Here is a 27,071-nt window from a genome sequence, read left to right as displayed (position 1 = left end):
CCTGTCTGTGAGCTGAACCAGCCCAGGAGTGAGGAACAAGTGTGGAGCAGCTGCTGCCCCCCCACCCCCAGCCTAGGCTGCTCATATCTTGGAGTTTTGACCCTGTAATGTTGGGAGATAGTGAATTGGATGGATGACCAACACTTTGACTTTTCCTTCTTTGGGGGCCCACTTTGGGGTCCAGTGCTTACAGCAGGCACAAAGAACAGTGTCTCCTAATAGTGGGCCCAGACCACCACCCTGTCCCTCCCTCAAGAAAGCAAACCACAGCCAAGTTTTAATCATTTAATTAACACCTTTGAATGAAACACACACACAGCTTTTTCATGTGTCTCACTCAGGCTTCAGGGCAGAGGGAATGCATTGTTTGTATAGACATATCAAAGACTCAAAAATTTAAAGAAATATATATATACTTCTCTCTCTCTAACATTTTTATGGAAATTAAAAATCAGAGGCTTTTGGTCTCTCCATTTGCACTAGGTCAAGCTCATTTACCCCAGAGGACAAAGAAGGGTTGCCTCTTCTAGATCCTCCCTTCTCCTTTGTACTCTGTCCCACCCAGTGGGGAAACAAGCTCAGAAGCTTCTAACTGAGGATAAGGAGCTCAAGTAACATGGAGGGGGAGGGGGAGAAGAGACACAGAAGTCGGGCTCCCTCCCATCTCCAGCAGCTCCAAGGCTGCTGCCAGGGCCTGTTTGTCTCGTGGAGGCTTGGGCCTGGGCCTGGTCCCAGGGGCTGGTCAGGAGCCCTGAGCGGAGCAGGGCACACCGACTACCCTCTTCTCCCAGCTCACCGGGCAGGCACGACCTGTCCCCAGCAGCCGCTCTCCGTTACCCAAAGGGCAAGGGAAGAACGCTGGTTTACAGCTACAGGGGGAAGGGCGCAGTGAGGGAGGGCCGGGGGAACCTGGGCTCTCCTCGTACCACATCCCCTGTGTCCCCAGCTCTGGTTCTGGGAGGGGTGCAGTCTCTCCAGAGAAGAAGCTAAAAGGGAAGTCCCGCCTCAAGCCCAAGTCACTGTTGAGGAAAGAGGATCAGGCCAGAAGGGGCGGCCCGGGTGGCAGCCACACTATTGTGGAGGGAGGCACCGGGGCCAGTGGGGAAGCCAGCTTTACCTAGACAGGTGCCACAGGCCGAAAATAGCTCATTAAAAGTCCTAGAGGAGAAGTCAGTAGCAGAAGCCGATGGCCAGGGGGCAATCCCCCAGCCTGCCCCCTAGGAGCACTGAACCCCCTCCACTGACTAGGGAAGAGTCTGGAATAGAATGCACCTTTGGCTTCCTCCCATCCGGTCACTCCGCGTCAGCTCCCCCCAGTGAAACCACCTGTGCTGAAAGGCAGCTGCAGAAAGAACACGCACCGAGTAAAGAGAAGGGTCAGAGAATGTAATCTGTAGGGCCGGGTCTGGGCCCACTGCCCAGATAAGTGCTCCCCTTGCCAGACCCTCCGCCCGCCTCCCTCAGGACTTGCCGCACAGCTGAAAGGGACACAGCTTTGCCACAGCCCATGGGCTCCTGCCTCTGAAGTGTTGTGCCTGCCTGCCCACCCCACCCCTACCTGATCAAGTGAAACAAGGGCGCAGATGCTTGGCATTACCAAGTGCGCGCTGAGAGGTCTCCCCGTTCTGCTCTCCCACTCTCTGAGGACAGAGAGCCTGGGGACCTCCCCTCTTCTTCTCCCCCCCACCCCCTCCCTCATCGCGCCCAGGCGGTCTCCCACTTCTTGTCCCCTGCATGGAGCACCTGGCAGAACTGGAAGGCAGGTGGTTGGTGGTAAGTTGAGGCACAGGAGGGCTAACCCCTGCTGCCCCTTTTGTGCTTTGGAATTCCACAGCCCCGCGCCTGCCTCCAGCCTGGAGCCGCCTGTGGCAATACAATGCCCACCTCCGAGAACTAGGAAATGGGCCAGCTGGATCGGAGGGGGCAGACGGGTCCCAGCTATGGGCTGGCTCTGGGGACTGCTGCTGCTGCCGTGTAAACAGGCCCTTGGAATGTGGCTTCATGGGCCCTGGAGGATGGACACACAGCCACTTCTCAAAAGTGCTTTGATTCTGGACTAGAGTGTGTGCATGATTTGGACATGAGCGGGGGAGGGAAAAAGGAAATAAATTCATGGGAGGCGCTCGGCTCCCAACTGTGCGGCCTCAGGGCCAGCAGGGGGCGCAGCCACCCACTCCCACCAGCTACCTCCTTCAAGGTGAGGCTAAGGCCAAGACAAGCAGCAGCTGCCAGAGGGGAATCCATCCGGGAGGAAAAGGCATGAGCTGGATGACTTGGAGGGCAGGATCAACACCAGGCTTGCATAAATATCGAAGGCTGTGAAGGTTAAGGCTGCAGGCATCCTCTCTACTAGGTTAAGTGTCTGCCGTATCGTCTCATCCTTGGAGCTGCTCAGGTCCCTGAGATTGTATTCCTGGGATGGGTCAGCAGTGCCAGTGAGGTGCCTGGTGGTCAGACCAGCTCTTTCGGTGGGTCTGCGGCAGGGGGGAAAGAAGGGACACTCAGCAAAGGGCCCCTTGGCTTAGTTCTGGCTACTAAGAGCCCAGGGCACATCCTGACCCCCTCAATTGACCGACCACGCCAGCAGCCCCAGCTAGGTGCTTTGCAGACAAAACCTCTGACGTGCCAATGTAGGCATCATTGCCCTGCACTTTATGGAGAGGAGCTTAAGGCCAGGGTGGGTAGATAAAATGGCAAAGTTGGGGCTCACACTCAGTAGGTCTGACTTCGAAGCCCCACATACCATGCTCCTTCACTAGCTTAGTAAGGCTGACCGCTCACCCCTCCCAGGCAGCCTGAGACCAGGGAAATCTTAAGATCCAGTAACAAATTCCTAGTAGTGGGACTTCAGCCACCCGTTTCCCAACACCAGTGATGCGGACCCACCCCACCCCCAGCCCCTGTACCTGAGCCAGATGGGCCCAGCTTCTGCTCCTCCGGGCCCACCAGCTGCACGACGCTTCCATTCTCTGCCAGCTCCCCCTTAGTCCTGTCCTCAGCATGAGGGAGCCCGTTGGTGGGAGGAGCAGTAAGGGACTCGGCCCGAGGAAAGCTGGGGGAGGTGGATGGTGGGACTCCCACAGAGGGCTTGCGGGCCACGGGTGGGGGAGCTTTGGGTTGCTTCTTTGGGGCCTGGGGTGCCCGTTGCTCTGAGATGTTCCGAAGTTCGGCCACCAGATTCCGCTGGAGGTCAGCCTGGGTCTCCGGGGACACCGGCCGCTCCAGCTGCAGCTTCTTGGTGCCCCTGGAGAAGATGAAGCTGGCCATAGAGGCAGGGGACTGGGGAGACCGTGGCTCCACCTCGGGAGGTCCATTGGGCTGGGCACTCACGGCGTCCTTGCTGGCGGCCAGACTGGAGGCCTTGAGTCGGACAGCGGCATGGAGCCCCGAAGAGGGGGCAGGCACCGGGCTGGCCCGCCCCGACAGGGCCCTTCGTAGCGGCTTCTGGGGGGCTGATGGCCCGGATGCCGGGGTTGCAGCCACCGCAGGAGCGCCCACAGAGCGCAGCCGGACCATCTGCAGGAGCGAGGGCGTGACCAGGGGTGCGCCAGCATCCTCCCTGGAAACCCCACTGCCTTTACTGCAGCCCACCGGTTCCTTCCGTGGTAGCTTGTCCAACAGCCCCGGGACAGAACCAGCTGGAGGCGGGGCCGGCGGGGCCGGCGGAGGGTCTGGGGAACCGCAGGGCTGGCTCTGGGAAGAGACGGCAACCGAGAAGGATGAAGCAGCCAGAGATCTGCCCGGCTCTGGGGGGTCTGAAGGGCCTGCAGGCTCAGGGCCAGCCACGGAGAAGAAGGCCTCCTCAGGTGGGGGGAAGTCAGCCATGGACAGGTCCTGCACCTCAGGGGCAGGAGGCGGGGGTGGGGGCCAGGTGGGGTCCTGGAGGGGCTCCTCCGCAGTCTCTGGGGCAGACGGGGCCTCCACCACCTCTGTCTTCTTAGCAGGTGGGGGGGGAGGATGATAGGATGGAGGTGGGGACGGTGGGGGTGACTGGGCTTTGGAGGCACTGGGAGACTCCTGTGGCGGGGTCAGGGAGGTCTGCGGAGTTGGTGGGGGCTCAGGACTCACATCAGCGGTAGAGACGGGCCCAGGGACCAGAGGAGGAATGGCAGGAGCGGGGGCAGCTTGGTTAGGGCTCTTGGACTTGGAAGGGGGTGGGGAGAAAGGGGCAGGCACCTTGGGGTGAGGAGGTATGGCAAACCTGTCACCCAGGGCACTCGACATCTGTGTACCAGAACGGTCTGAGGGCGCTGGGTCGGAGGATGAGGAACATAGAGACGTGAGGGAGGAAGAGACCGAGGCCCCAGGAGAACGAAGGGAAGTGACACGCTCTGGTTTAGGGGGTTGGGCCTTGCCGGGGGAAGCAGGGGCCCCTGTTAGACCCTTAGGCGGGAGGGTAGGAGTACCACTTTGGCTCGAGTACCCACTGGAGGGTGAGAGCGTCCGTTCTGGGGAGCGTGGGGGACGCCGGGAGCCACCTGGAGACAAGCCAGTCACCCAGGTGCCTGCTGAGCTGGAGGGACAGGGAGCTGCCCCCGACCCTTCCGCCCCACCAGTGGTGGGTGGCCGAGGCAGCTGTTGCTGCTGCTTCCGCTCAGGCTTGGGCGGTAACCCCAAGGGCCCGTCGGGCACTGCTGAGCCCCGCTGATGCAGTGAGTAGGTCCGGCGAGGAGGAGGGGGGGGCCTCTTCAGCTTGCGTAGGGACACGCTCCGACCCGACAGCTGCCCACTGCTCCGCACGCTGACAGTGTCAGAGGCCTCGGCAGTGCTGCCCCCGCTGGGAGAGCCCCTCCCGCTGCCCCCCTGGGACGGGGGTGCCACGCTATTGCTAGCCAGGGAGCCCTCAGGCTGACCCTCAGAGCCACCCTTCGAGGAGAGGGTAGAGCCGTCAGACACGATGGTCTCAGAGGACTGAGAGTGGCTCCAGGTGTCACTGGAGGAGGAAGGATGGCGGCTGCGGGGCCGCGGGCTGGAGGCCGAGGAGAAGCGGCCCAGCGAGCGGACAGAGGCCGGGCTGGCCGACAGCAGGCTGCAGCGGCTCAGGGTGCGCAGGCTGCAGCGGCCCAGGGCCACCACGTCCACCGTGGGCGGCAGGACAGCATGCGGGATCAGTTTTGACAAGTAGGTGGCCTGGGGCGAGATGGACATGGCGGGGCTCAGGGGCTCTGGAGGCCCTGCCCCTCCTGTCAGTCCGGGCACCGCTAAGGACATGGGCCGTGTCACTGGTGGGGGCCGGGCCCCCGTGGACCGACCAACGAGGGTGTCATCCCGGTAGACGCGCTCGATGTGGCGCTGCAGCAGGGCCTCGGTCTCGGCGCCAGCCCGCGCCTCCAGCGCCTGCAGGGACACCCGGGCCCCCGTCCCTGAGGCCGGGCCCGTTGGCCGGCCATCCACCGTGGGGATGCGGATGGCATCCCGAGGACCAGTAGGCCGAGGGGTACCTGGAGCCTCACGCTCGTTCCGCACACCTGCGAGGGACAGGGGGGACCGGGGAGTCAGCGGAGGGTTCGGCCAGAGCTCCCGACCCAGCCCTGCTGCCCGCCTCGCCCCAGGCTCACCGAGTTCCTTCTGCACGTGCTGCGGCAGTCCCAGCACCGTGCTCCGCCTCTCGCGCCTGCGCCGCCCCGACTTCCCGGATGATTTGGAAAATGAGTCATGGGGTCGGAAGGTGGAGCCTGGGGGCCAGTCCAGGGGAGAGAAACCGTTAGAGCAGGGTCTCAGGACACATTTTGCAGAGTGCTACTTCCGTGGAATAACTAATAAGTGCTCTGCGAAAAAAGATTTCCATAATCAAGTGGGCGTGGGCAAAGCTAGGTTAAACAAAGCTGAACACTTCTTTTCTGGAAGGCTTTCCTAGGCCAGCGCTAATTTCCATTTAGTGAACAATTATTATGTGTTAGTCAGCTGGCTGAACACTTGGCATTCATCCCAATAACGTAAGTACTCTTAACCTCATTTTTAGAGAACATCCAACAGATCGGAGTGTTTAAGGTTTGGCGCAGGGTCACACAGCTGGGAAGTAGCAACACCAGACCCAAACCCAGGTTTCCTGACTCCCAACTGTCCGGCTTTGCAGTTAATGTGTGTCATGAATCTCCAAGAAAGATGAGGGGTACTGTGTGTCCTGGATGCATAGGCTCACAGAGCCTTGGGACATGGCCGATTCAGAGGAAACGGGGCAGGGTACAGGTGCTGGGACCCAGGCAGTGCCCAATGCCCCCTCCCCCACCCAAGAATCCTGGCTGGTGAGCAGATACCTTTGCGCTGGATCATCTCCGAGCGGATGGAGAGGGCGTCCTCTGCTGTGGAGCTCTCCGCCGTGTAGGATGTGGTCTGGCTGCAGAAGGAGATGCTGTCTTCGTCCGGCCCATTCCGGGAAGACTGATGAGGGAAGAAGGAGATCAGGCCCTGGACTTGGACATCCTGGAGGCCTACATGGACCTCTTGCTGTGGCCTCTTCAGGGCTCCCCTCTGGGACTTTTGACTAGGCTTCTCCCTAGCTTCGCCTAGCACTGAGCGGGTATCGGCTAGACTAGCCCTGAGCTATACTAGAAGGAAACTGAGATCCAGAACGGTTCAGAGACATACTTGCCAGCGAGTCAGCCGGTGAAGGGAAAAGTAGAGTCAAGACTGAGCTGGGGGGCAGGGCTCACCTGGAGGCTCTGGGTGTCTCCATGGTCCCAGCCACCTTTATTCAGTTTCTGTTTTTCTGGAAGACAACAGAAAGGTGTGTCAGGCTAGGCCCCTGACCTTGGGAGCTAAGAGCCGTACCGGAGGGGAGGTGAAGGCTACCTTGGTGCTGGAGGGAACGGAGCCCCTCCTGGGCCTGCGTGTGCAGCTCTTCCAGGTGAGGCGGTCGCCCACTGGGGAAGAAGACATTGTCCTGGTGCTCATCCACCACAGACCCTGGCCCCTGGCCGGGTCCCACACTTAGACGTTTGTCACTCTCAGCCTTGGCAGAGCCTAGTGGAAGAGAGGAGGAAGAGCGGTGAGGCCTGGGACGCATCGGCTCCACCCCGACAGCACCCCAGCCCCAAGACTGCACACAGCCCCTGCACACACATGCAAGGCCTACTTCCCCCGATCTGTACACACAACCCACGGTGCCAAGTTACACACGCAACACACAGTCCCCGTGCACACGTGCAAGCTGTACCCAAGTGTACACATCGGAGCACCTGCACCACACAAAGTTTCCGTACAGGCCACCATGCCCAGGGCACACAAGCCCACCATATATGCACACAACACCCACAGGCTTCAGGATGTACACAAACAGCACCCAAGTATAAACACATCCGGGAACCAACATCAAACACAGGGGCCCCCGGAGAACACACCCAGCCCCCAGGTCTATACGCAACATCCACAGTCCCCATTCTGTGCATACACAAACAGTAGCCAAATACACACACGACTATGTACCCACATGGCACACAGGGCCCGATGCTAATCACCCCATATACACGTAGCCCATAGCAAATACATTTCTCTGGTCGCCACACCCCGAGCTTCACTTTACAGAAAACAAACCACCCCTTTCAAACATCCCCTTGGCCCAGGCCCAGGAAGACACCGTGGGACACCAGGAAAGGGTGTGGGCTTTCAGAGGTCACAAGCAGAATTCCCTGGTAGGAGGGACAAATAAGGGACATGGCCTCTTATGTCCCCTACTCACCCATGAGGCTATCCCTTAGAGGAAAGAAAGGGCAGGGGAGGGGAGAAGGCCCTCGACCCCTCCACCCCCAGACAAGGCAGCTCCAGCCTCTCTTGGGAGACCAGTCCCAGGCATCCCCCTCTCCTGGAGGCCCCAACCCCGGGTGCAGAGGAGCCAGGGATCCATTACAAAGGATCCTGTTACAGGCCCCGCCCATGGGGAAGCTGGTCATCTAATCCTGGGAACAGGGGGCTGTGTCAGCACTTTGCAGCCCCAGCCCCCCTTTTTAAATGGAACCTACAACATAAGCAAAAGCGCTGGGAGGGTCATGTGACCTTGGCAGCACCTTGTAGAGAGGGGCAGGAACAAATCAAGCCCTTTAAAGGGCCACGCCCCAGGATGAGGGTCTTCAGCTCAGACACCTGCCCATTTCTTCTTCCTCAGCCCACTCTTCAATAGCCAGCTCCTGCCCAGGGCACCTGCAGGAACCCTACAAGATCAGAGCGCCCGAGTCTCCCAACAATCCATCCTGATGAGTCTCACCTAATCCCTGCAGTTTACAAATTGGGGGAAACAGGTTCGAAGGAAAGGCCTTGCCTAAGGTCATCCATCAAATCAGAGCTAGGATGGAACTCCAGGTTCCCAGAAGGAGGGCTCCTGGATCACACTCAAACCAAGGACCTTCGCCAAGGACCCCGCAAAAGTCTGAAAACTGTGGCCCCCATGTCTTAATCCAGGCCGGAAAGCCCAGTTCCTAGAGAAGCAGAAGGCAGGCACGGACCCCTCCCTCCGAAACTTCTGTAGGCGCCCCCCACCTTGGCCTCAAAACAGCGTTTCAGTGATCATGCCCCAAATTCCAGCAGCACTACTTTTCTCTCTTCTCTGCTCCCCACATCACATCATCCCACACCTGCTGATTGACCTGGAAGGGGGTGCCCTGCCTCTCAGAACTGAAGTATCAGGATGTACCCAGTACAGTGTGGGTACCCCTGGAGGGAGGCAGTCTCGCCCAAAGGCTGCAGGCTTCAAGGTCGGAGACACCTGGATCCATCTTCCCAGACCAAGCAGGGCCCAGACAAAGGCAGCGGAAAAGCCGCTGGACAAAGGCACAGGGGAGGACAAGGCAGTCTGGCCTCATTACTGGCCCCCATCCCCCACCCATTACCCTTTCCCGGCTTTGATCCCCTTTTTACAGAAGGGTCTGGCAAATGGAGGTGTCGGGGGCCTTCCTTTCCCCCTCCCCGGCCACACCCACTCACCCTTCTTCTTAAAGAACCCAAGGAGCACCGGGAGGCGGCGGCCCAGGAACACCACCATGACTGCGGGAGCCACTCGGACCGTCCCCTATTCTGACCTCTCCGGAGCGCCGGGCACCGCCTTCACTGTAACCCAGCACCGAGTGGTGCGAGTCGCCCGCCCAGCTGCAGAGCTGGCTCCAGGCAGGGGAGGGGGAGGGGCTGCTCTTCAGGTCCTCCTCCCACCTGCGCCACTGATCCCGCCCACCCACCGACCCCGCCCCTCAAGCGGAGCGCAGTGGCAGGAACCAGGCCAGATTCTCACGGGGAAACTGAGGCCCGGAGTCTGCAGATGCTCAGGACCGGTGGAGAGTATGACTACCAGGGATGAAGACACTCAGTCCCAGGAGCAGCCCATTAACCCGTTCCCAAGTCCTTTACTAAACAGTCAGGAGCCAGAGCTATGGCAGGGGTCCCAGCTGCCAGATGGTGGGTGGAAGAGCCACTAGACTACACTTGGCATGATCCCCGAGTCCTCCTGGCTGGTGAGGGTAATTCCCTGGGGAAGGAACTCAGAGGTAGAGCAGCCAGGCAGAAGTCCAGAACTGCCTGACGGCAAGTTCATTGGCGAAAGCCCCTGGAGGGGTGGGAGCCAGCCCAGGACACAGTACTAGGAAGCCGGGGAGATGCCCAGAGCAGAAACACAGTGGCCAGTGGGAACAACTCCTCCTGTGTATGTTCAGGACCTTCTTCCCACTTTGGTCAGGTGGAAACAGCCCAGAGAAGCACTATGAACTATCCAAGGTCACACAGCAGAGGCAGGCTTCACCGTACCCCTCCTGCTCCTCCAGCCCAGGATCCTTCCCAGTGGCCTCACTCTGTGACTTGGTGACTCTGCTGGATCACCAGGTAGGGAGAACAGAATTTGCCAAGAAACCAGCTCACAGCGGAGGGCAGTAAATGGAGGGGGAGGGAGGAGGTAATTGGAGGGAAGTCGGGTCCAAGTTCAAATCCAGCTCCATCACACACAAGTCATGACCTCATATGGAAACAAGGCCAGTAACTCCTCTTTATGAGACTGTTGTACCCATTCATTCAATCAGCAAGTATTTATTTAGCTAATATTGAGAGCTATAGCAAATAGAGAACTTTGTCTGGTTCACCAGTACATCGCTAGCACCTAAATCAGTGCCTGTCACACACTGTGAGTTCAATAAACATTTGACAAATACGTGAATGAGGTAGACGGACAATATAATTTTAGATTAGTGAAGACTGAGGAGCTATGATAAAGAAGGGATGCCTATAAGAGGCATCAAGGAAAGTCTAAGGAAAGGCCACTGGAAGCAAGACCTCAAGAAGGAGAAGGAGGCGGCCAGGGCAAGTGCTGGGCACAGAGCCCTAGGCACAGAAGCAACAGCAAGTGTAAAGGCAGGGGTTGAGAGGAGGGGGGCGTCTCCCAGAATAGAAAGGAGGCCAGTGGGCTGAAATATGGTGAGCAAGGGAGAGAATGACAGGAGCCAGGTTGGGTGGGGCCCCATAGACCTTGGCAGAGTCTGGCTTTTATTCAAAGAGCCCCAGGAGGTCAGTAATGAAGGTTAAAGGGTAGTGACAGTGTTAAGGGATCCCCCTGGGAACTCCAAAATGAGTGGCTGAGAAGGTGGAAGAGAAAGTCTGTGAAGCGCTGTCCCCCAAATCTTACCTCAGGACACCCCTCGCTCACAGCACCTTTTTCTCTGAGTCCCTACAGGTCTAAGAATTCACAGTGGCCCTCATTGTGCAAGATCCCTATGCAGCCCCTTCCGCAGTCGCTGCCTCACCTCTCAGACCACTCAAGTGGAGGATGAGCCCTTGCTCTCTAGAAAACAAACTTCTGTGCAGCTGGATAGTATGTAAATCCACAAATCAGTTAAATCTCAACAACAATCCTAAGAGGTAGGCACTTTGTTTTAAGAGAGAGAGACAGAGAGAAAATGCTCCTGTAGCTGGGGAGGGGCAGAGGGAGAGGGACAGAGGCTCTTACGCAGGATCCACACCCAGTGCATCATGAAAAGTCACAGTGGGGAGCCCAGTGCAGAGCTGGATCTCATGATCCACAACCTTGGGATCATGACCTGAGTGGAAATCAAGAGTTGGACACTTAACCAACTGAGCCACCCAGGCAGGCATCCCGGAAGTAGGCACTTTTACTCCCATTTTACAGATAAGGGAATGGGAGGTCAGAAAGGGCAAGCTGGGAAAGGGCAAGGTGGCGATTGCACCCAGGACAACTGGAATCCAAAAGCTATGCTCCGTCTGCCATGCCAGCTACAAACCTGATCTCCCCGCTGACGAAGGGCTGAGGGACCCTCTCATCCCCAAACTCGAAGTTTCTTGGCCACAGCCTTCCCTCTTCCCTCTCTTGGGCCAGACTCATCCGCCCCCTTGTTAGTCCCGCTCAGACAGAGAAAAGAGGTAGTTCCCATGCTTGTGGGGTGATTAATGCCAGGTGCTGGGGGAAGGCAAACAGTCTCTCACCTCGTGGATCTTACAACAGCCCTCGGAGGCAGGTTCTCGAGGATACTCTCCCATAGTTGATCATGGACCTGTGAGGCTCGGAGAGCTAGGTGGCTTCCCAAGCTCTGGCTGGCTCTGAACCCGAAGCCTTTACCCACACAGGACACAGTCATCCTTGGCTTTCCCCTATCCAAGGAAACTCCGGGCTGAGCTCTATTCAGGGCGTGGAGGAACATCAGCTCAAGGTCTCAGGACCCCAGCTGCCACAGTCAGGGCCACAGCTGCAAATTCCCAGAGGATCCAAGGCTCTCACACTTGATAACATCTGGTTGCTCCGGCAACACCCCTCCCCCCACATCCACAGCTTGGCCAGAGCCTGAGGCCTCTCTTGAGCCTCCCAAGGCACTCAGGTCCACACACCTGTGACTTGCTTAGGGAGGAGGAGTCTCTAGTGGAGGGCAGGCACCTAACAAAGAAACTGGGGCCCAGAGAGTAGAAGGTCCTTGCCCAAGGCCATAGTTAGAGTCTTTGCTCCAGGACCTTCTGCCCTGGCACAGTCCAGAGGCGCAGCCCGGGGCTGAAGCTCCTGGCTCAGCCTGCAGCCTACACCCCACCCCCCTACCTCCTCTCCCACCTGCCAGAGGAAGGAAGCTTCCTAGATCAGAGAAGACACCTTGCTCTCGGCCACACCCCCTAACATGAAGGGCACACCAAAAGCGCATGTGCAAGTTCATGAGCTCAGCTATAGTCCAACCAGAAGTATGTGCGCATGCACCTCCAAAATGTCCCACTGGGCCTCCCACACCAGGGGATGCTCTCAGGACCACACCCGCGAAGCACACCCAGGCCACCCTAGTCCATGTCCTCACACAGGAGCAGGACTACAGACCAACACAGGGCCCGGCCAGGTGGCAGTGTGTACACAAAGGCAGGTGCATGTACCCACCACTCTGGGGCTTTCCTGAGCTTATGGACAGGGAAGAAAGGGGGAGGGAACCCCCAAGGCCAAGGGCACATTTGTGCGCATGCGTACGCACTGTCTTGGCAACATCCTCCATGGGGTGAGGCCTCAACCTGCCCCATTCCAGAGCAAGGGGCGGGGGTGGCGGCGCGCCCACAGCCAGGCAGGCCTGACTCAGGGGAGAGGAATGAGGGGGGAGGGAACAGCTGCCCAGGTGGCCTTGCTCAGGAGCTGGAACCCTCCAGGCCTGGGCCTGACCCCGCTCCCCCACCACATTTGACCACTGGCCAGCCAGGGTGCCAGGACTCAGGGTGCTCAAAGGTCCTGAGCCTTAGCCCCTCTGTACTGGTGAACAAGCCTGGGCCTTCCGATAGGAGCAGAACCCAGAGTATGGAGATTTTATTCTCCTAGAGGCAAAACAAAGGGAAACGAATATCACAAAAAACCTCCAGGTTGAAGTTTCTCCTTCTCTTCTGTCTCACAGAACACCTAACAACAAAACCTGAAAGGTATGTGTGACTTCCCTTTTTACAAAGAATACAAGGAGGCGCCAGGGAAAGTGACTTGCTCAAGGTCACCCAACCAGGAAGTGGCTGAGCCCGCACTGGAACTTGGGTCTCGCTCCAAACACTGTAATGGTCCTAAGTCTGAGGAAGTTAAGGAATCAGGGGGGCTGCATGCAGCCTCAGTTCCTGCCCAAAGAGGGGGTACTCTGCACCCCACCTCTGCAGAAGGGAAATCCCCCTCCTTCCTTCCTGCAGTGGGAAGCCCCGCCCTAGAGCAAAGCTGCGGAGCTGACAGGCCGGTTTTAAGGTAAATATGGGGGGGCAGGGAGTGCCCCAACAAGGAGAGGAGGATCCCATGCCTCAGGCGCCTGCGGGAACCAGCAGCAGTGCAGGGAGGAATTAGCTACAATAATATTAATAAATGTCATAATGAGTTTCCGGGTCAGTATCTGCTCCTGACAATGACATAATAATCTCTTTGGGCCAGGGTGAGAATCTGAATTTCCAAAACCCATTCCTTTGTTCCTTCAAGGCACGATTATCCCTACTTTGTATATGGTGGAGAGGCAGCCACCATGAAGTCGAGAGAGGAAAAGCCTGGGAGTCAGGAGGTCTGGATTAGAGACCTTGGACAATGAATCAGCCTCTCTGGGCCTCAGTCTCATCTGTGAAGCAGGACTAACACCCAACTCAAGGAGTAGCTGGGAAAGCCAAAGCCACACAACCAAGTGTAAACACAAAGTGTGGTACTCAAGGGAGTTTCTGCCTCTCCGGGGTAAAGCGGTGGGTAAAGGTCTCTGTCAGGCCCCTCTGCTACCTTTCCAGTTACAACATGATAATAAACTTGCATGTATCGGTAGTGCCAACTGACTGAGACACACATATCTCACTAAATCCCCCTTGCCATACAGAGGCACTCCCTCAGGGCCAGTGACTTACCTGAGGTCACACAGCTAGTAACTGGCAGATTCGGGGTGTGTGAGCCCCGCTCTGACTGGCTGCAAAATCATGTTCTTCCCATGCCACCAGAGGCCTCCTCTCCCACCCACTTCCCGAGCTCTCTTCAAATCCTGAGTGGCCTTAAGGACCATTATTGAGATAAAGTCTGATAAGGGACACTTTAACAAGAGCTCCCTATCAGCTCCTCAGTGACTTAGCCCTAATCCTTCTGTTTGGGAGGGAGGGGAATTCCAAGCCCAGACCAGAGACCCCAGGGCCCTGGGAGTCAGAAGCCTCTTGCTGCCCCTGAATTACGGCATGATGCTAACCCAGGCGGTACCCTTTTCTGAGCCTCGGTTTCTTCATCTATGAGATGGAAGGGTTGGAGAAATGATCCCTAAAGGTCCCTCAGCATGGAGGGCTCTGCCCCTAGGAGGGTAGTGGTTCCCCACTTCGGGTCAGGGCCTGGGGCAGCAGGGGGGTAAGATTATCTCTGGTCCATCCTCTGACCAGAGAGGGCTGGGCCAGCCCCTTGTCTGCAAGTCCAAAGCTTCCACAACCAAGTCCAGACATACTGTTGGTCACAAATCTCTCCAGGAGAGGGGAGGAGATGTAGGAAGAAGCTGGGGGGTGGGTGAGGAAGAGAAGCAGGACTTTTCCCAGCTGTGGGGCCTAGCAAAGACCCCTGGCGCTCCAGGTTCAGAGGCAGGGGGAGGGAGGAAAAGAATTCCAGGTGGTCTGACTCCAATAATGACTTAGTCCATTCCCTCCATCTCCTCATCAGGAAGATGGGGAGGGCTGTGTATAAACCTGACAGTACAATGTCTGGGAAAAAGAGGAGGTTCAGAGGCGCCTGGGTGGCTCAGTCCATTAAGCATCCGACTTCGGCTCAGGTCATGATCTTGCGGTTCGTGGGTTCCAGCCCCGCATTGGGCTCTGCTGACAGCTCAGAGCCCAGAGCCTGTTTCAGATTCTGTGTCTCCCTCTCTCTGCCTCTCTCCTGCTCGTGCTCGGTCTCTGTCTCTCAAAAATATATAAATGTTAAAAATTAAAAAATAANAAAAAAAAATTTAAAAAAATATAAAAATAAAAATAAAAAAGAGGAGGGTGGCACAGTGGGGGTTGCTCCTGGGCTCCCAGTTCACATCTCCCACCAATCCCCCAAACTGCCCAGGACCAGAGGCCAGTGGGCCTGCGGAGGGATGGGGGTGGGGCTGCAGTCCTGAGATCCAAGGCCAAACAATCCCAGCAGGTTAGTGTCTTTCCAGCAGTGAGAAGGCCCCTCCCTGTCCACCCTCACCCTTCCCTTTGGTCCAAGGGCATTGATCCAATGGACCAGCCATTCCTTGAATCTCAGTTCTCCTACCATTTCCCACCTGCTTCCTCTCTGAGCCCTTGGGGGGTTGGGGGGAGGGGGCGGGCTTCAGTGCTCTGTTCTCAACCCCTGCCCCTCTCCCACAGTGCTCCCTCCACTTATGCTCCCCAAACCCCCAGGGCCTCGGGCTCTCTTTGCCCAGAGGACCTGCAGGCCCCTCAATCATAAGAAAGAAACCATCTATTCCTAAACTAAGGACGCCGTCTTTAAAACTGGATACGCTTGCATTCGAATCTCAAAGTTACCTCCTTGCTGAGTGGCCTGGGCAAGTGATTTCACTTCTCTAAGCTCCCGCTTCCTCATCTGTAAAATGGGGAGGATAATGGCTTCTAGCTTATTTCCCCCTGCTGGGGGACAAATGAATTAACTGAAGTAAAGGGTTTAGCATAGGACCTTATTTTTATCTCTGAGTTATTATCTCTGTCACCATCCCCCAGTCAGGCAGCCTTGAGCATAAGCCTCCACAGCCCTCTCTGGCCCTTACGCCCAGCATCTGATTAATCCCAGCTCCTATCGCTTCTGCCAACTCCTCCGCAAAGTGTCTGCAACTGCCACTCCTCTCCACTCCCACAGCCCCCACCCCGTCCCCAGCCCTCACCTCACCACCTCTCCCCTGGATTACTGCAACAGCCTCCAGACTGCTCTCTTGAGCTTCCACTCTCACCACTCCACCCCCCGACCTGTCCTGCCTGCACCTGCCCTGTTCTGGTGCCATCTTCCTAACACACCACTTTCATAGGCACCTCCCTTGCTCAAACACCTTCACTGGCTCCCTATGGTCTACAGACTCCTGCCCTCTCTGCTTGCCTTGCACTCTTTCCCTCATCCTTTCACAGATGAATCAAATGGATAAGTACTCAAATCCCAGTCCCCTACCTAGGCAGAGGCCCCGGCTGAGGAAGCCTTAGAATCCTCAACACAATTAAAACCAAAAGGACTGAAGTTTACATCCACAGTGGAATTTCTCTTCCCAGGCACAAAGAAGAAGGCTCAACTACTTTCCTCTCCAGCCTGCATGCTCCGGTTCAACTCTTTCCTTTGCTCACGCCCATTCCCCTGAGCTGAAGTGCATCCCTGGTCATCTCTCTCTTAACCAACAATTCAGGACTCCCTCTAACTCTGTAGTTTCTTCAAAGACCAAATTAAGACCGTCTCTCCAGTTTTCTAAAATTGACCCCAACCCAAACACCTTCTGAATATTCCTCAGCCCCCACACTTACTTCTGTGTTGCCCTGACATTGCTTTCTGGTTTCTTAGGACCACCTTAAAGCCTGGTTGGTGCCTGAGGTGCAGCAGCAACTATAAGAGCACAGGGACTAGCGGGCGAGACTGTAAACACAGTCCTCTCTCTCTCTCTCTCTCTCTCTCTCCCCCACCACAAATGGTCACAAGTCTGCACCCACAGTTGGTTCTCAGGAAACCACCAGATTAGAGCCGCCACAGGAGAGCAGGGGAAGAGCCCCAGACCCGCCCCTCCTTGCAGAATCCAGGACAGGCAGGTGGACACATGGATTGCAGGCTTGCTGGGACAGGGAGACTACTGGAAGGTCCTGGTGTCTCTCATCAATCCACTTCCTGAGGAATCCTCAGAGAGCCTACCAGAACACAATTAACCCTTTTCCTACTGTTATTTTGATCATCACGATTATTCTTCAAACCGCTACTAGCACATGACCTTAGACAAGCCCACCTTCTCTCTAGAACTCAGTCTCTTTATCCACGAAATGGCTAGACAGAACTGTAAGGGTCCCAGAAGTCACCTAAGCTACGGCCCCCTCATTTCACAGACAGACCCCTCTGTGGGAGCCAGGAGGTCCAGAGGAGTGAAAGCAATCTGCTCAAGGTCACCAGAGCCCATACCAGAGTCACGCTGAAAATCCAGACCCTCCCCCCCAATTCCCAGCCCAGGTTCTTTCTGTCACCCCCTGTGTAAAGGGATGAGATCATCGGGCTCATTTCAGAACCTCTAGGAATGCGGGCCACCCTGGGAAGACATGGGTAGATTCTCCCACCACAGCCAAAGGAACCCCACCCCACCTTCTCCAGGATTCTTTCACTCCCAAAGACCAGAAGGAATACCTGCCTCTGTTGGAGACCCCCTTACCTTCCTGGGGGAGGGGGAGGGGAGAGGCAGATCTACCCCCCTTGCCGGAACCCCATCTCTGGATTCACCAGGTAAGGGAACCGGCCACCCTCGACAGCCCCTCCTCCAGCAACCCTTGAGACTCTGGGGGATGCCCTGAACTGTCGCACCTGCTGGGGAAACCAGGAATCCCATCTCCCAGCCAGCCCTAGGGTTGGAAGCCTTCTCCATTCTCCCCCTCCACCCACTCCCCACTTGGGAGGCTGGAATGTGACCCGCGGAGGGATCCCGCAGCACGCCGGGAAGGGCTGCGTTCCAGCTCGGTGGCTGCACTGAAAGGGGGCACATGCGGCAGCGACCACGGGAACCGCGGGTGGGGGGAAGGGGGACGAGAGGCAGAGGCGACGCAGGTGGGGGTGGGGAGAGAGCCCAAAGAACCAGTCCGACTCCCGATCACGCCAGATGGAGGCGGCCCGTAGTCTCCAGCCCCCTGGTTTCCTGCTTCTCCCCTGCACCTTTGTCTCGCCTCCCTCCTGCAAACTTTCAGCCTGTTGGGGGCTAACAAGTGTGAGGTGTGTGTGTGCGCGTGTGTGTGTAAAAGTGCCTTAGGGTCGGTCTTTGAGCCCGAGTGTGGGAGTCCGGTTGGTTGTGCAGTTTTGAACCCGTGTGTACATCTATGTGACTAAGACGCTGGGCAACTGTACCTACATGACTGGTGTGTGTGTGCGAGTGTGCGAATCTGCGCGTGTGGTATAATTCCTGTGGCTGTGTAAACCGTATACCTAGGTATATGTACCTGTGTCTCAGGGTCTGTGCGTCCTACAACGACGCTGTGGGTGTGAACGTGTATGTGATTCTGTGTCTGCATGTCCGTACATTTGAGTGGGTGTTGTGTGTGACTGTGTAAATTGTGAACATGGACGTGTGCCCGCCCGTGGCTATTCGCATGTACGTGTGTCTCTTTGCGCATGTGAGGGGTGGGGTCTGTGCGGGGGATTCCCGGCCCCCCACACTCACACCCACCAAGCCCCGGGAGGGGGCNCGGGACCTGGGAGACCAGCTGAGCCACCCCACCCTGAGAGCTCGGGAAAGGCCGGCGAGTCCAGGTGGGGCAGGCCGGTCGCCAGCTCTCCCAGCCCAGGGGCCGCCTCTCTGAGGACTGCAGTGGAGCCCAGAGAACGAAGGCCAGGCCTCCAGACAAGGGGGGTTCGGAGCCCCGCTGCTGCTAGGGCCCATCGGCCACCACCCCGTGAGTGTCACGTATCTGTGTGTGTCTCTCCTGTCTCTGTGCCCGTGTGTACACATGTATCGATCTGACTGGGTTTCTGTGGCAATCGAGTTTAAATAACAGCACCCTCTTATATAGCGCTTACTATGTGCCAGGCACTCTAATAAACTGCTTTCATGCCACAAAACGATCCTGTAAGGTAGGTAGTGTTATCATTCCCCTTTTACAGATGGGGAAATGGAGGTTCCATGAAGGCAGCTGACTAGCACAAAGGCAAACATCAGTCTGCTACAGAGCTAGGACTCAAACCCAGACTGACTCCAGTACCCACTGATCCATGCTACTACCCCTCCAGTTTATCTGTGCCTCTGCATGACCTTGGAGGAGGGCATGTAATTGGGCAGTGGTAACTGTATGTTTGAATGTGGCTGTGTAGTTGTGTACCTGTGTGTATACCTGTGACCCTGAACATGTGGGTTCCTCTGTGTAACCATCTGTGTGCCTATCTCTCTATCACTGAGTCTGTTTTCAAGCATCTGGATGTGTGCTTCTGCATATCCACCTATGCAGCTGTGACTGGCTCTGTGACACTGTGTCTGTGAGTGTAAGTCATGGGGTGTACAGGTAACATATGTGAAGCCACCCATGTCTGTGTGCCCCCCCACTCCTCTCCCCTCATACAAGTCTTTGTTTTTCAAACCTAGGCCTCGCTTCACCTCTTCCAAAAACGTTCCAGGCCGCCAGGCTATCCTCACCTCTGTGTCCGCACAAATGCCCTTGTGCCCAGGGCCCAGCAGCCTAGACAATGACTCTCCTTCCCCATTGCTCTGCCCTGTCTCTCCAGCTAGGGGCAGTATGGTGTAGCAGAGAGACTGCTGGGCTAGGAGTCCAGAGCCTTCAGTTCTAATCCCCACATGGCTCCTCCTTTCTGCTACCTGGGCAAGCCCCTCCACCACACCACGCTGCCTCTTAGGCCCAGTGGCTGCGGGGCACCCTGTCCCTCCTTGTGAAATCGGGGAGTCAAGCCCCACCGTCCTTGAGGCCCATGCCTTGCGAAGAGTTCGAGATTAACAACAGTGCAGTCCCTGCAGGGGTTATATTTTATTTATCCATTCATCAAGCAGACACTATATACCAAGATGTGTGCACCAGGTTCCTAGCGTCAAAGCTGGAAGAGACCTCGGAGTATCTGCTCGCCCACTTCCCCTAATTTACAGATGGGGCCCATAAAGAAGACAGGTGGGATGGAGGAGCAAACAGAACGCTCAGGGGTAACGTCCAGATCCCTTGACAAGAGTTGAGCGAGGGCAGGTATGCAAAGAGTTTCAAAGGACGTCTGGAGCGTAGCCGGTACCTTGGCCTCTGCAGGAGGCTTTGCAGTAACTGGTCTGCCCCCAGGTCAACTCCATCTCCCACCACACCCCTCTCATCCTCAGAGCTCCGGCTGCACAAAACCGCTCGCTGCCACACACACACACCCCCACATACCCCCACACACACCTCCAAGCCTTCCCACATGCTCCTTCCTCTTCCACCTTTGCCTGGAAGATTCCTCGTTTTCCTCAAGATCCTGCTGGATGGTTCTATCCCTCCAGGACGTCTTCCTTGCAGGGCTCCTCCCCCAGCTCAGCCCTCTCTCCCGCAGCCACTAGTTCTGATAGAACTGGTCACACCTCAGGGTACCCCCCGGCACCCTGTGCATCCAACACTTGTGTCCAGACAACAGCTTGTCGTGGTATCTCCCTTTCCAACCAGAAAATAAGGTCCCTGAGGACAGTGATCGCCTCCCTCCTCTTAGTAACCCCAAGCGCAGCACAGTGTCGGCCACACAGCAGGTCTGCTGTGCAGTGGTGATGGGAGCAGGTGAAGGCAGAGACGGTGGGGCTCGCCTGCTGACGCTGAGGGAGGTGGTGACGGTGTCTGGGAAAGGTGAAGGTCTGGGAAAGGCAAAGAGGCATGGGCAGGAGAGTCCCAGTCTTACGTTCTTTCACCCCAGAGGCTGTGCTTGCTCCAGGATCCTGGAGAAACAGAACTGCCCGCAGCCAAGAGCATGAGCGCGCCTGGGGCAGGACCGTGGGAAGACGTAGCTGGTATGGAAGACCAGAACTCCTGAAGGCCACAACACTGGCCTGAGCGCCTCGTGACTCTCCCAAACCGTGGTGAAGACCTCGCCTAGCTAGAGGCTTGGAGAGGGGTATCCTAAGCAGACAGGGGGCCCTCTTTGGAGCACACCCCAGCAGCAGCCTCCTGGGAGTGATGCACTTTGCCAGATGATTCGCGGGTTAGACCCTTTGCAAGCTGAGCGGTCTCTGTGTCCCCTCCATGCCAGTCGCAGGGCTGGGCACTCTGTGAGTAGAGCTGAGAGCCCTTGATGAACCAGCCCCTGGGGGCAGCAGAGACACAAAAGCACAGAGACAGTGGAGTAAAATAATGGGAAGGACCAACAGCGATCTCACCCCTCCGGCCCAAAGTAGCTGCTTCCAACCTACTCCCCCCGCCAAGTCGGCCAAGGACCCAGAGGTGGCCGTGGGGTATGCTGACGGAAGGTGGAGGTGTGGGTACCTGCTCTCCCTACCTCCCGCGGTCACTGTGGCCCGAACAATATACAATGCCTCCTCTCACTAGTTTTCATGGACATGTGACAGGCCCGGAGCAGCTGAGACAGCTTTGAGGGTTGGGGAGAGGGGGGGTTTCCAGGAGAGAGCTGGGTAAGGGGAGGCTCTCCCTCCGTCCCCTGCTGACAGAGTGTAGATTTTCCTGGCCACCGGGTTTAGCCACCCCAGTTCAGCAGACTTTGCTGCCAGCCCCGCTTCGGGGGCAGGAGACGGACAGAAGGGTGGGGGGAGGGCCCATCCTAGCCTGAAGGGGATTTCCAGAACACTGGGATGTGTGCCATGGGTGGGGATTTGAGGCCTCCTTGAGGAGGGAGCGGGAGAGGCAGCCAGAAGGAGCCCCTGAAGGTGGTGGAGGTAAGGGAGGGGATGGAGGACTTCTTGGCCTAAGCTTCCTGCTCATTTCATCCCACTCCTGGTAGAGGCACCTCTCTGGGGCGGGATTTTCCATTTCAAGTCTGAACAAAAGAGTAGGGAAGCTAAGGTCAGCCTGGCAGGTGAGGGTTTCCGCTCCACCTCTAATGCTGGCTGGCTGCGTGACCTTGAGCAAGACACTTAGTCCTCTGGGCCTCAGCCGCCCATCCGTATGTGCCATGAGGGCAGCCTGTGGCATCTCAGGCCATCAACTCTGAGCATCTGGGATCAGCAGATGCCCATGCTCTGGGGCCCACATCAGACCATCTAGCTATTACCCAACGCCACTCTGCACCAGGCCCTGTGCTGGGTAGAGCAGAGGGAAAGGACCATCAAACCAGTCCTGTCCTCAGTGAGTTCAAATCTGTGAGGTATGATGATTCCTGCACCCCCACAGAACCCAGACAGGCAGCTGGCCCCAGCTCCTTGCAGGTGCCTTGCTTGATTCCAGCACTGCAAATCCCTCAACCCCAGCTTTTTCCTTCCGTTTTAGTTCACATGTCACCTCCTCCGGGAAGCCATCCCTGATCTCCCCCCTGGGATCACTGTGCTCCCTCCTTTGTCACACTTCTTGACCCTTAATTACGTCTTCGATGTCTGGTTCCACCCTCAGATTGTGAGGTTCATGAGGACTGGGACCTTGTCTCTCATTCATCCCCAGGACAAGGTCTGGCACATGTATAGGTACTTACTACCTAATACTAAATACTTAATAAATATTTTGAAATACATTAGAGAGGCACCCTCTCCCATCTAGACCCAAGGCACATAATGCCCATCCTTTCACAGGGCCCTGCAGGAGGTGGACCCAGATTCCTCTAAGGAAGTCACACCCCCATTGGCTGTATCCCACACCAAAGGGAAACCTACCCCTAACAAATTGGTCCAGGCCCCAAGCTAAGGAGACGCCCTGCCCAAGACGGTGGCCAGAAAAACAGACACTGTCCGATTCCAAATCCCTTAAGCAGCCTGCTCTTGTCCGGGGGCAGTAATTTCCCTGGGGGCCATCGCAGAGACTGAGGACGCTGGTGCCAGGCCTTGAGAGATGAACAGGAGTTCAGTGGATAGAGAAGTGAAGGCAGGCACGCCCTACGTAGGGGAGACAGCACACGCAATGGCACAGAGTGTTTACTGAAAGGCCCAAAGTGCCTTTGGGTCCTCACTTTGTTTTAGAGCTACTCAGGCCCCTTCCTCAGCAGAGAGAGACGGCATTATTCACACTGATTCTACTGGCCCTCCTCAGCAGATTGTCGCGGCCACTGGGGCCCAGTGTCTTGTGCGTGACTGGCCAAAAGGCAGACTCTCCTTTCCTGAGCACAGCTCCCCACCTTCATGGCCCCCAGCCCATTCTTAAACCAGAATCCTAGACACAGAGAGGCTCTCAGAAGCCATGAAACCCCTTCATTGTCAAGACAGCGCATGTGTGGCCCACGGGGGGGGGCAGAATGTGCCAAAGAACGCGTGCAGAGCACCACTCGAACTCAGGAGTCCCTCCGCAACCCCACACCAAGGACCGTTCTCCCTGAGTGGCCAGAGTTCCTCGGGCTAAGTCTGCTGGACCCGGCAAGCTGGCTCCTGAAATCTTTGAGTACTGGAGTCACCCGACTCTGATCCCCACTCCCCGCCCGGCCAATGTCCACTGCCCGAGAGTAACCTTCTGCGGGAGGGCTACCTACTCCTATGTACGCCCTTCCAGAGCCAGAAACACACCTAGCCTCAGACTGTTTTTGAGAGTGTTTTGTTTTGAGAGTGTGGCCTCTGGAGGCAGACTGGGTGCTTCTGTCATTGCCATGCTGTGAACATCATTTCCGCGCAGGTGTGTACCTCGCCCGTCCTGTCCCCACGTACTCACTCCCGTTACCCTGAGGGCGCCTGACACTACGTAGTAAAGGGTACGTCTTTTGCAAATGAATGAAGCTGAGCGACCTATTTTCTCACCTATAAATGGTAATGACTGCCCACCTCTCAGGTGGTGGCAGGACAAAGGAAAACATTGATGAAAATTGCGCAGCCAGGGTCCGCCACAGAGCAGCCCTTCATGTGAACTTCTTCAAGGTAGCCAGCACCCTGCCCTTCTACCCCCGGCTCACCTCCTGCAGAGGGCCTCCCCCCCCCATTACCTCTTTGGGCGCCAGTCCTGGCATCTGTCCCAGAAGCACTTCCTCCCCACATACTTGTCTAGAGTCCAGGTGATATTTCTGGAAAATATGGCTTCGTATTTGTTTACCTTTTCTTATGCCTGAGTCCACTGGTTGGACAAAGGTAAGATTCTGCCTTCTGCGGCTCCCGCCTCAACCATCATCACCACTACCACCGTGGGTATCTGAGGTGTAACCGAGAGTTCATTTCCAAGCATGGATCAGCTAATGTCCAAGTCCCTTAGCATCACAACCGCAGACACCTGCTACCCTCTAGACCATTCTCCATAGCTTCACGAAGCGCTTGCATGTCTGTTATCTAACTGGATCCCTGAAACACCCCTGTAAAGCCAGGATTTATTATCCCTGTTTTACAGATAAGGAAACTAAGGCTTAGAGGGGTTTAATAATCTGGTGTCACGTGGCCTGGGAGGGGCAGCAGAGTTGTCCTGTCAGCCTCTGAGCCCATTCCCTCCAGACTGGGTCCTTAGAGCTCGGGTGATTAGTAATAGCAATCCCTTGCATTTCAGTGGTGACTTCACTTTCACATAATTTTCTTTTTTTTTTTTTAATTTTTAACATTTATTTATTATTGAGAGACAGAGAGAGACAGAGCATGCACGGGGGAGGGACAAAGAGAGGGGGAGACACAGAATCCGAAGCAGGCTCCAGGCTCCAAGCCATCAGCACAGAGCCCGCTGTGGGGCTCAGACTCACAAACCGCAAGATCATGACCTGAGCCGAAGTCTGAGGCTCAACGGACTGAGCCATCCAGGCGCCCCTCACATAATTTTCACATCCGCTCTTCTGAGAATCTTACAGAGACAGAAATCTTGGAGGCACAAACCCACCAAGGCAACCCCCAGCCAGAGGGTCACCCCTGTGAGAAGGTCCCCTCTCTTCCCTGAGACAGTGATGGAATCAGGGAGGCCACAAGGCTTGCTAGCAACTGAACCCGGATTTGGACCCTTATTTGCCTGACTCTCGTACTCCTCCCACTCTCAACTTCCCCCATTTCCCCCATTTCTCTCTGGGCCTTTCCCCATCTGTAGAATGGGTTGGATGAGACGATCTTTAAGCCTTACCCCCTGGTCTGTGTCCCACCTGCATTCCTATTTATGAAAATGGTACCAGTTTGGGAGGCAGATGGTTTGAGTTCGAATCCAAGTCTGGGCAAATTCAGCACTCACTGTCCCTGAGCCTCAGTTTTTTTCATCTGCAGATGGGCTCAAGTGAGATAATGGAGACAAGGCTCCTCGCCCATTCAGAGTAATCAATAACTGTCAGACTTCCTCTCTTTTCTTTCTAAGTCTGTGCAGGGCAGTCCTGGAAAGACAAGTGCTCAAAATTCTACTCCAAGCTCGGTTTGCCCATCTTACTGTAGAGGAGTCAGATTAGGGGGGCCATGACCTGCACCGCCGGGTCTTTGGTTCAGAGACTGGGATCGGGGAGCTTCCCAGCAAAGGCCCCTGACCTCTCGGGAATTTTCCGTATATTCCTCCTTCCCATCTCCCCCAGTCTCCATCCTGAACATTTTCCCCAGAAAGAGTTAAGCCTTCTTTGGGCTTCCCCTTCCTGACCAGCAGTGCCAACGGAGATTAGAGAGATCAGATTCATTTCTCTTAATAAACAGAAAAGAAGTCGGGCCAGGCAGGTGACAAGGAAACAATTGGAATAATAGGAGGTTGGAGCGAAATGGAGCGGGACTTCCTCCAGTCATACCCAGGGCCACCCCCAGACCTGGGGAAACAACAGCCAGGGGCAGGGAAGTGCGTCCCACACACGTGGGCTCAAATCAGGCCGACTACTGCCCAGAAAGCCCAGTGCTACTGGATACCAAACACCACGCAGCGGGAGGCCTCGCCGCTGAAGCAGTGACCGCTGACCCAGGAGGCTGGAGCAGGGACTTACAGGATCAGCTTTCCCAGCGCCTGCCTCCAGGCTGGTCTCTCGGGAAAAGGGTCCACCGCCCTGGGGTCCACCACTACTCCAGTCCTCACAGTCTGACCACAGTCCATCCTGCTGCAATGCTGACCCAAGTCCTCTTGAGATGGGAATGACTTCAGACCCAATCCCCGTGGGACAGCCTTAGGACAGACGTGGCATCCAGTTGGGAGTACAGAGCCCTTGGAAACACCCTTCAACCCAAACCTTCCCTCGGGGCTTGGCCCGGCCATCCCTGCCCCAGCACCTCGACTTCTACTTGTGCCTGGGCCAAAGGGGAGCAGGGCCCTCATCCAAAAGGAAGATCAGGCCGGATGCGATCACACAAGAGGCTTTTCACCCTCTTCCTGACCCCTCAAAAGTTCCTTCTAATTCTCCCGCAGAGGAGGTGGTTAAAGGACACCGGGAGAGTAAACACAGAATGGGATGGGCCGGCACACACCGCCATTTCCTCACCTCTGGCACTGCAGCAGGAACCACAGAGAAGGTAGACTTCGGAGGAAGGCAAGCCCCAAGGGAGCCCCACCCTCGCGCAGAGGCGCCTGCCCTACTCCTCTCACGGGGGCCAGAAACAGAGGGAGGGGGTGGTGAGAAAAGGACCAAGCAAGTGCCCAAAAGAAAAGCGACCCCAGCAGGGATGAGTCAAGTCAGCCACCCTTCCTCTCCCTCCCCTCAGGCTGCCCAACATCAGGCGGGAGAGCCCAGGGACAGGGAACTGGCTGTTGTAGTTCAAGTAGCCGTCGCAGCCCAGATACAGCTTCCCCGTTAATCTGGGCCTCAGTTTCCCCCATCTGCAAGCACACTTCCAACACCGGCATGTTTCTACCAGGACTGGGGGAAGGAGTGATGGGGAGGGGCGCCATGGTTCGTTCTCACCGGAGAGCTCACCACCCCAGGAGGTGGATGTTTGCGGTTTGGCCCAGGGGAGTGGTGAGCGGAGCCAGGTGGGAAAAGCTAGCACTGTTAAGAGCCGAAGGCATGCTGTGCCCCGCGCTGGGTCCTTTGTGGGGCTGCAATAACCTTTCGGGTGCAGTTGACCTTCCAGACCTGGAGGAAGCCCCACCAGAGACACAAGTCCACTTGCCTCTCCCATGGGCCCCAGGCCAGAGCCAAGTCTCTGACCCCCTGACTCAGCAGAGGGCAGAACCTGGGTGAGCCTGGGGGGAGGGGGACGGCCTCACCGTCCCGAGAGCCAGACTGCCAGCACTTCCTGCTTAAGCCAGGAGATTCCTGCCCCAGCCGGGGGTCCCTTCTCCCTAGAACCGGGCCGGGCTGACTCTGGGCGATGCTGGGGGGCGGCGCAGAACGGGGGTGCTCGGGCTGAGCCCCGGGCTCTTCGCTCCCCCGGCCCCAGCGCCTAGAGGCTCACCCCTCGAACGCGCCGCGGACCCCTGGCGGAGCCACGCTGGCCGCACCCTCGGCGCCGCCCAGCGCGCAGCCCAGGTGCCCGGCCGCCTTACCTCGGCCTTTACCCTCGGCCCTC

General features: G+C 56.9%; 1 protein-coding gene across 1 annotated transcript in view; it reads right to left on the bottom strand.

The window, feature by feature from the left end:
• Window positions 1–271: 271 nt before the first annotated feature.
• Window positions 272–27,071, bottom strand: part of NHSL3 (NHS like 3) — a 27,158-nt gene continuing 358 nt past the window's right edge. The window contains exons 2-8 of the mRNA XM_077769441.1: window positions 27,049–27,068; window positions 6,793–6,963; window positions 6,654–6,709; window positions 6,258–6,381; window positions 5,559–5,675; window positions 2,907–5,468; window positions 272–2,474 (exon numbers count right to left, since the gene is read on the bottom strand). Of these exons, the coding sequence (XP_077625567.1) occupies window positions 2,452–2,474; window positions 2,907–5,468; window positions 5,559–5,675; window positions 6,258–6,381; window positions 6,654–6,709; window positions 6,793–6,963; window positions 27,049–27,068 (3,073 nt within the window). The 3' untranslated portion in view covers window positions 272–2,451. The remainder of the gene's footprint in view (window positions 2,475–2,906; window positions 5,469–5,558; window positions 5,676–6,257; window positions 6,382–6,653; window positions 6,710–6,792; window positions 6,964–27,048; window positions 27,069–27,071) is intronic.

The sequence above is a fragment of the Crocuta crocuta genome, unplaced genomic scaffold (assembly GCF_008692635.1).
Source record: "Crocuta crocuta isolate KB4526 unplaced genomic scaffold, BGI_CrCroc_1.0 scaffold351, whole genome shotgun sequence".
Taxonomy (NCBI): Eukaryota; Metazoa; Chordata; class Mammalia; order Carnivora; family Hyaenidae; genus Crocuta; species Crocuta crocuta.
The sequence above is the reverse complement of the archived record's forward strand: the minus strand, read 5'-3'. Positions and strand labels throughout refer to the sequence as shown.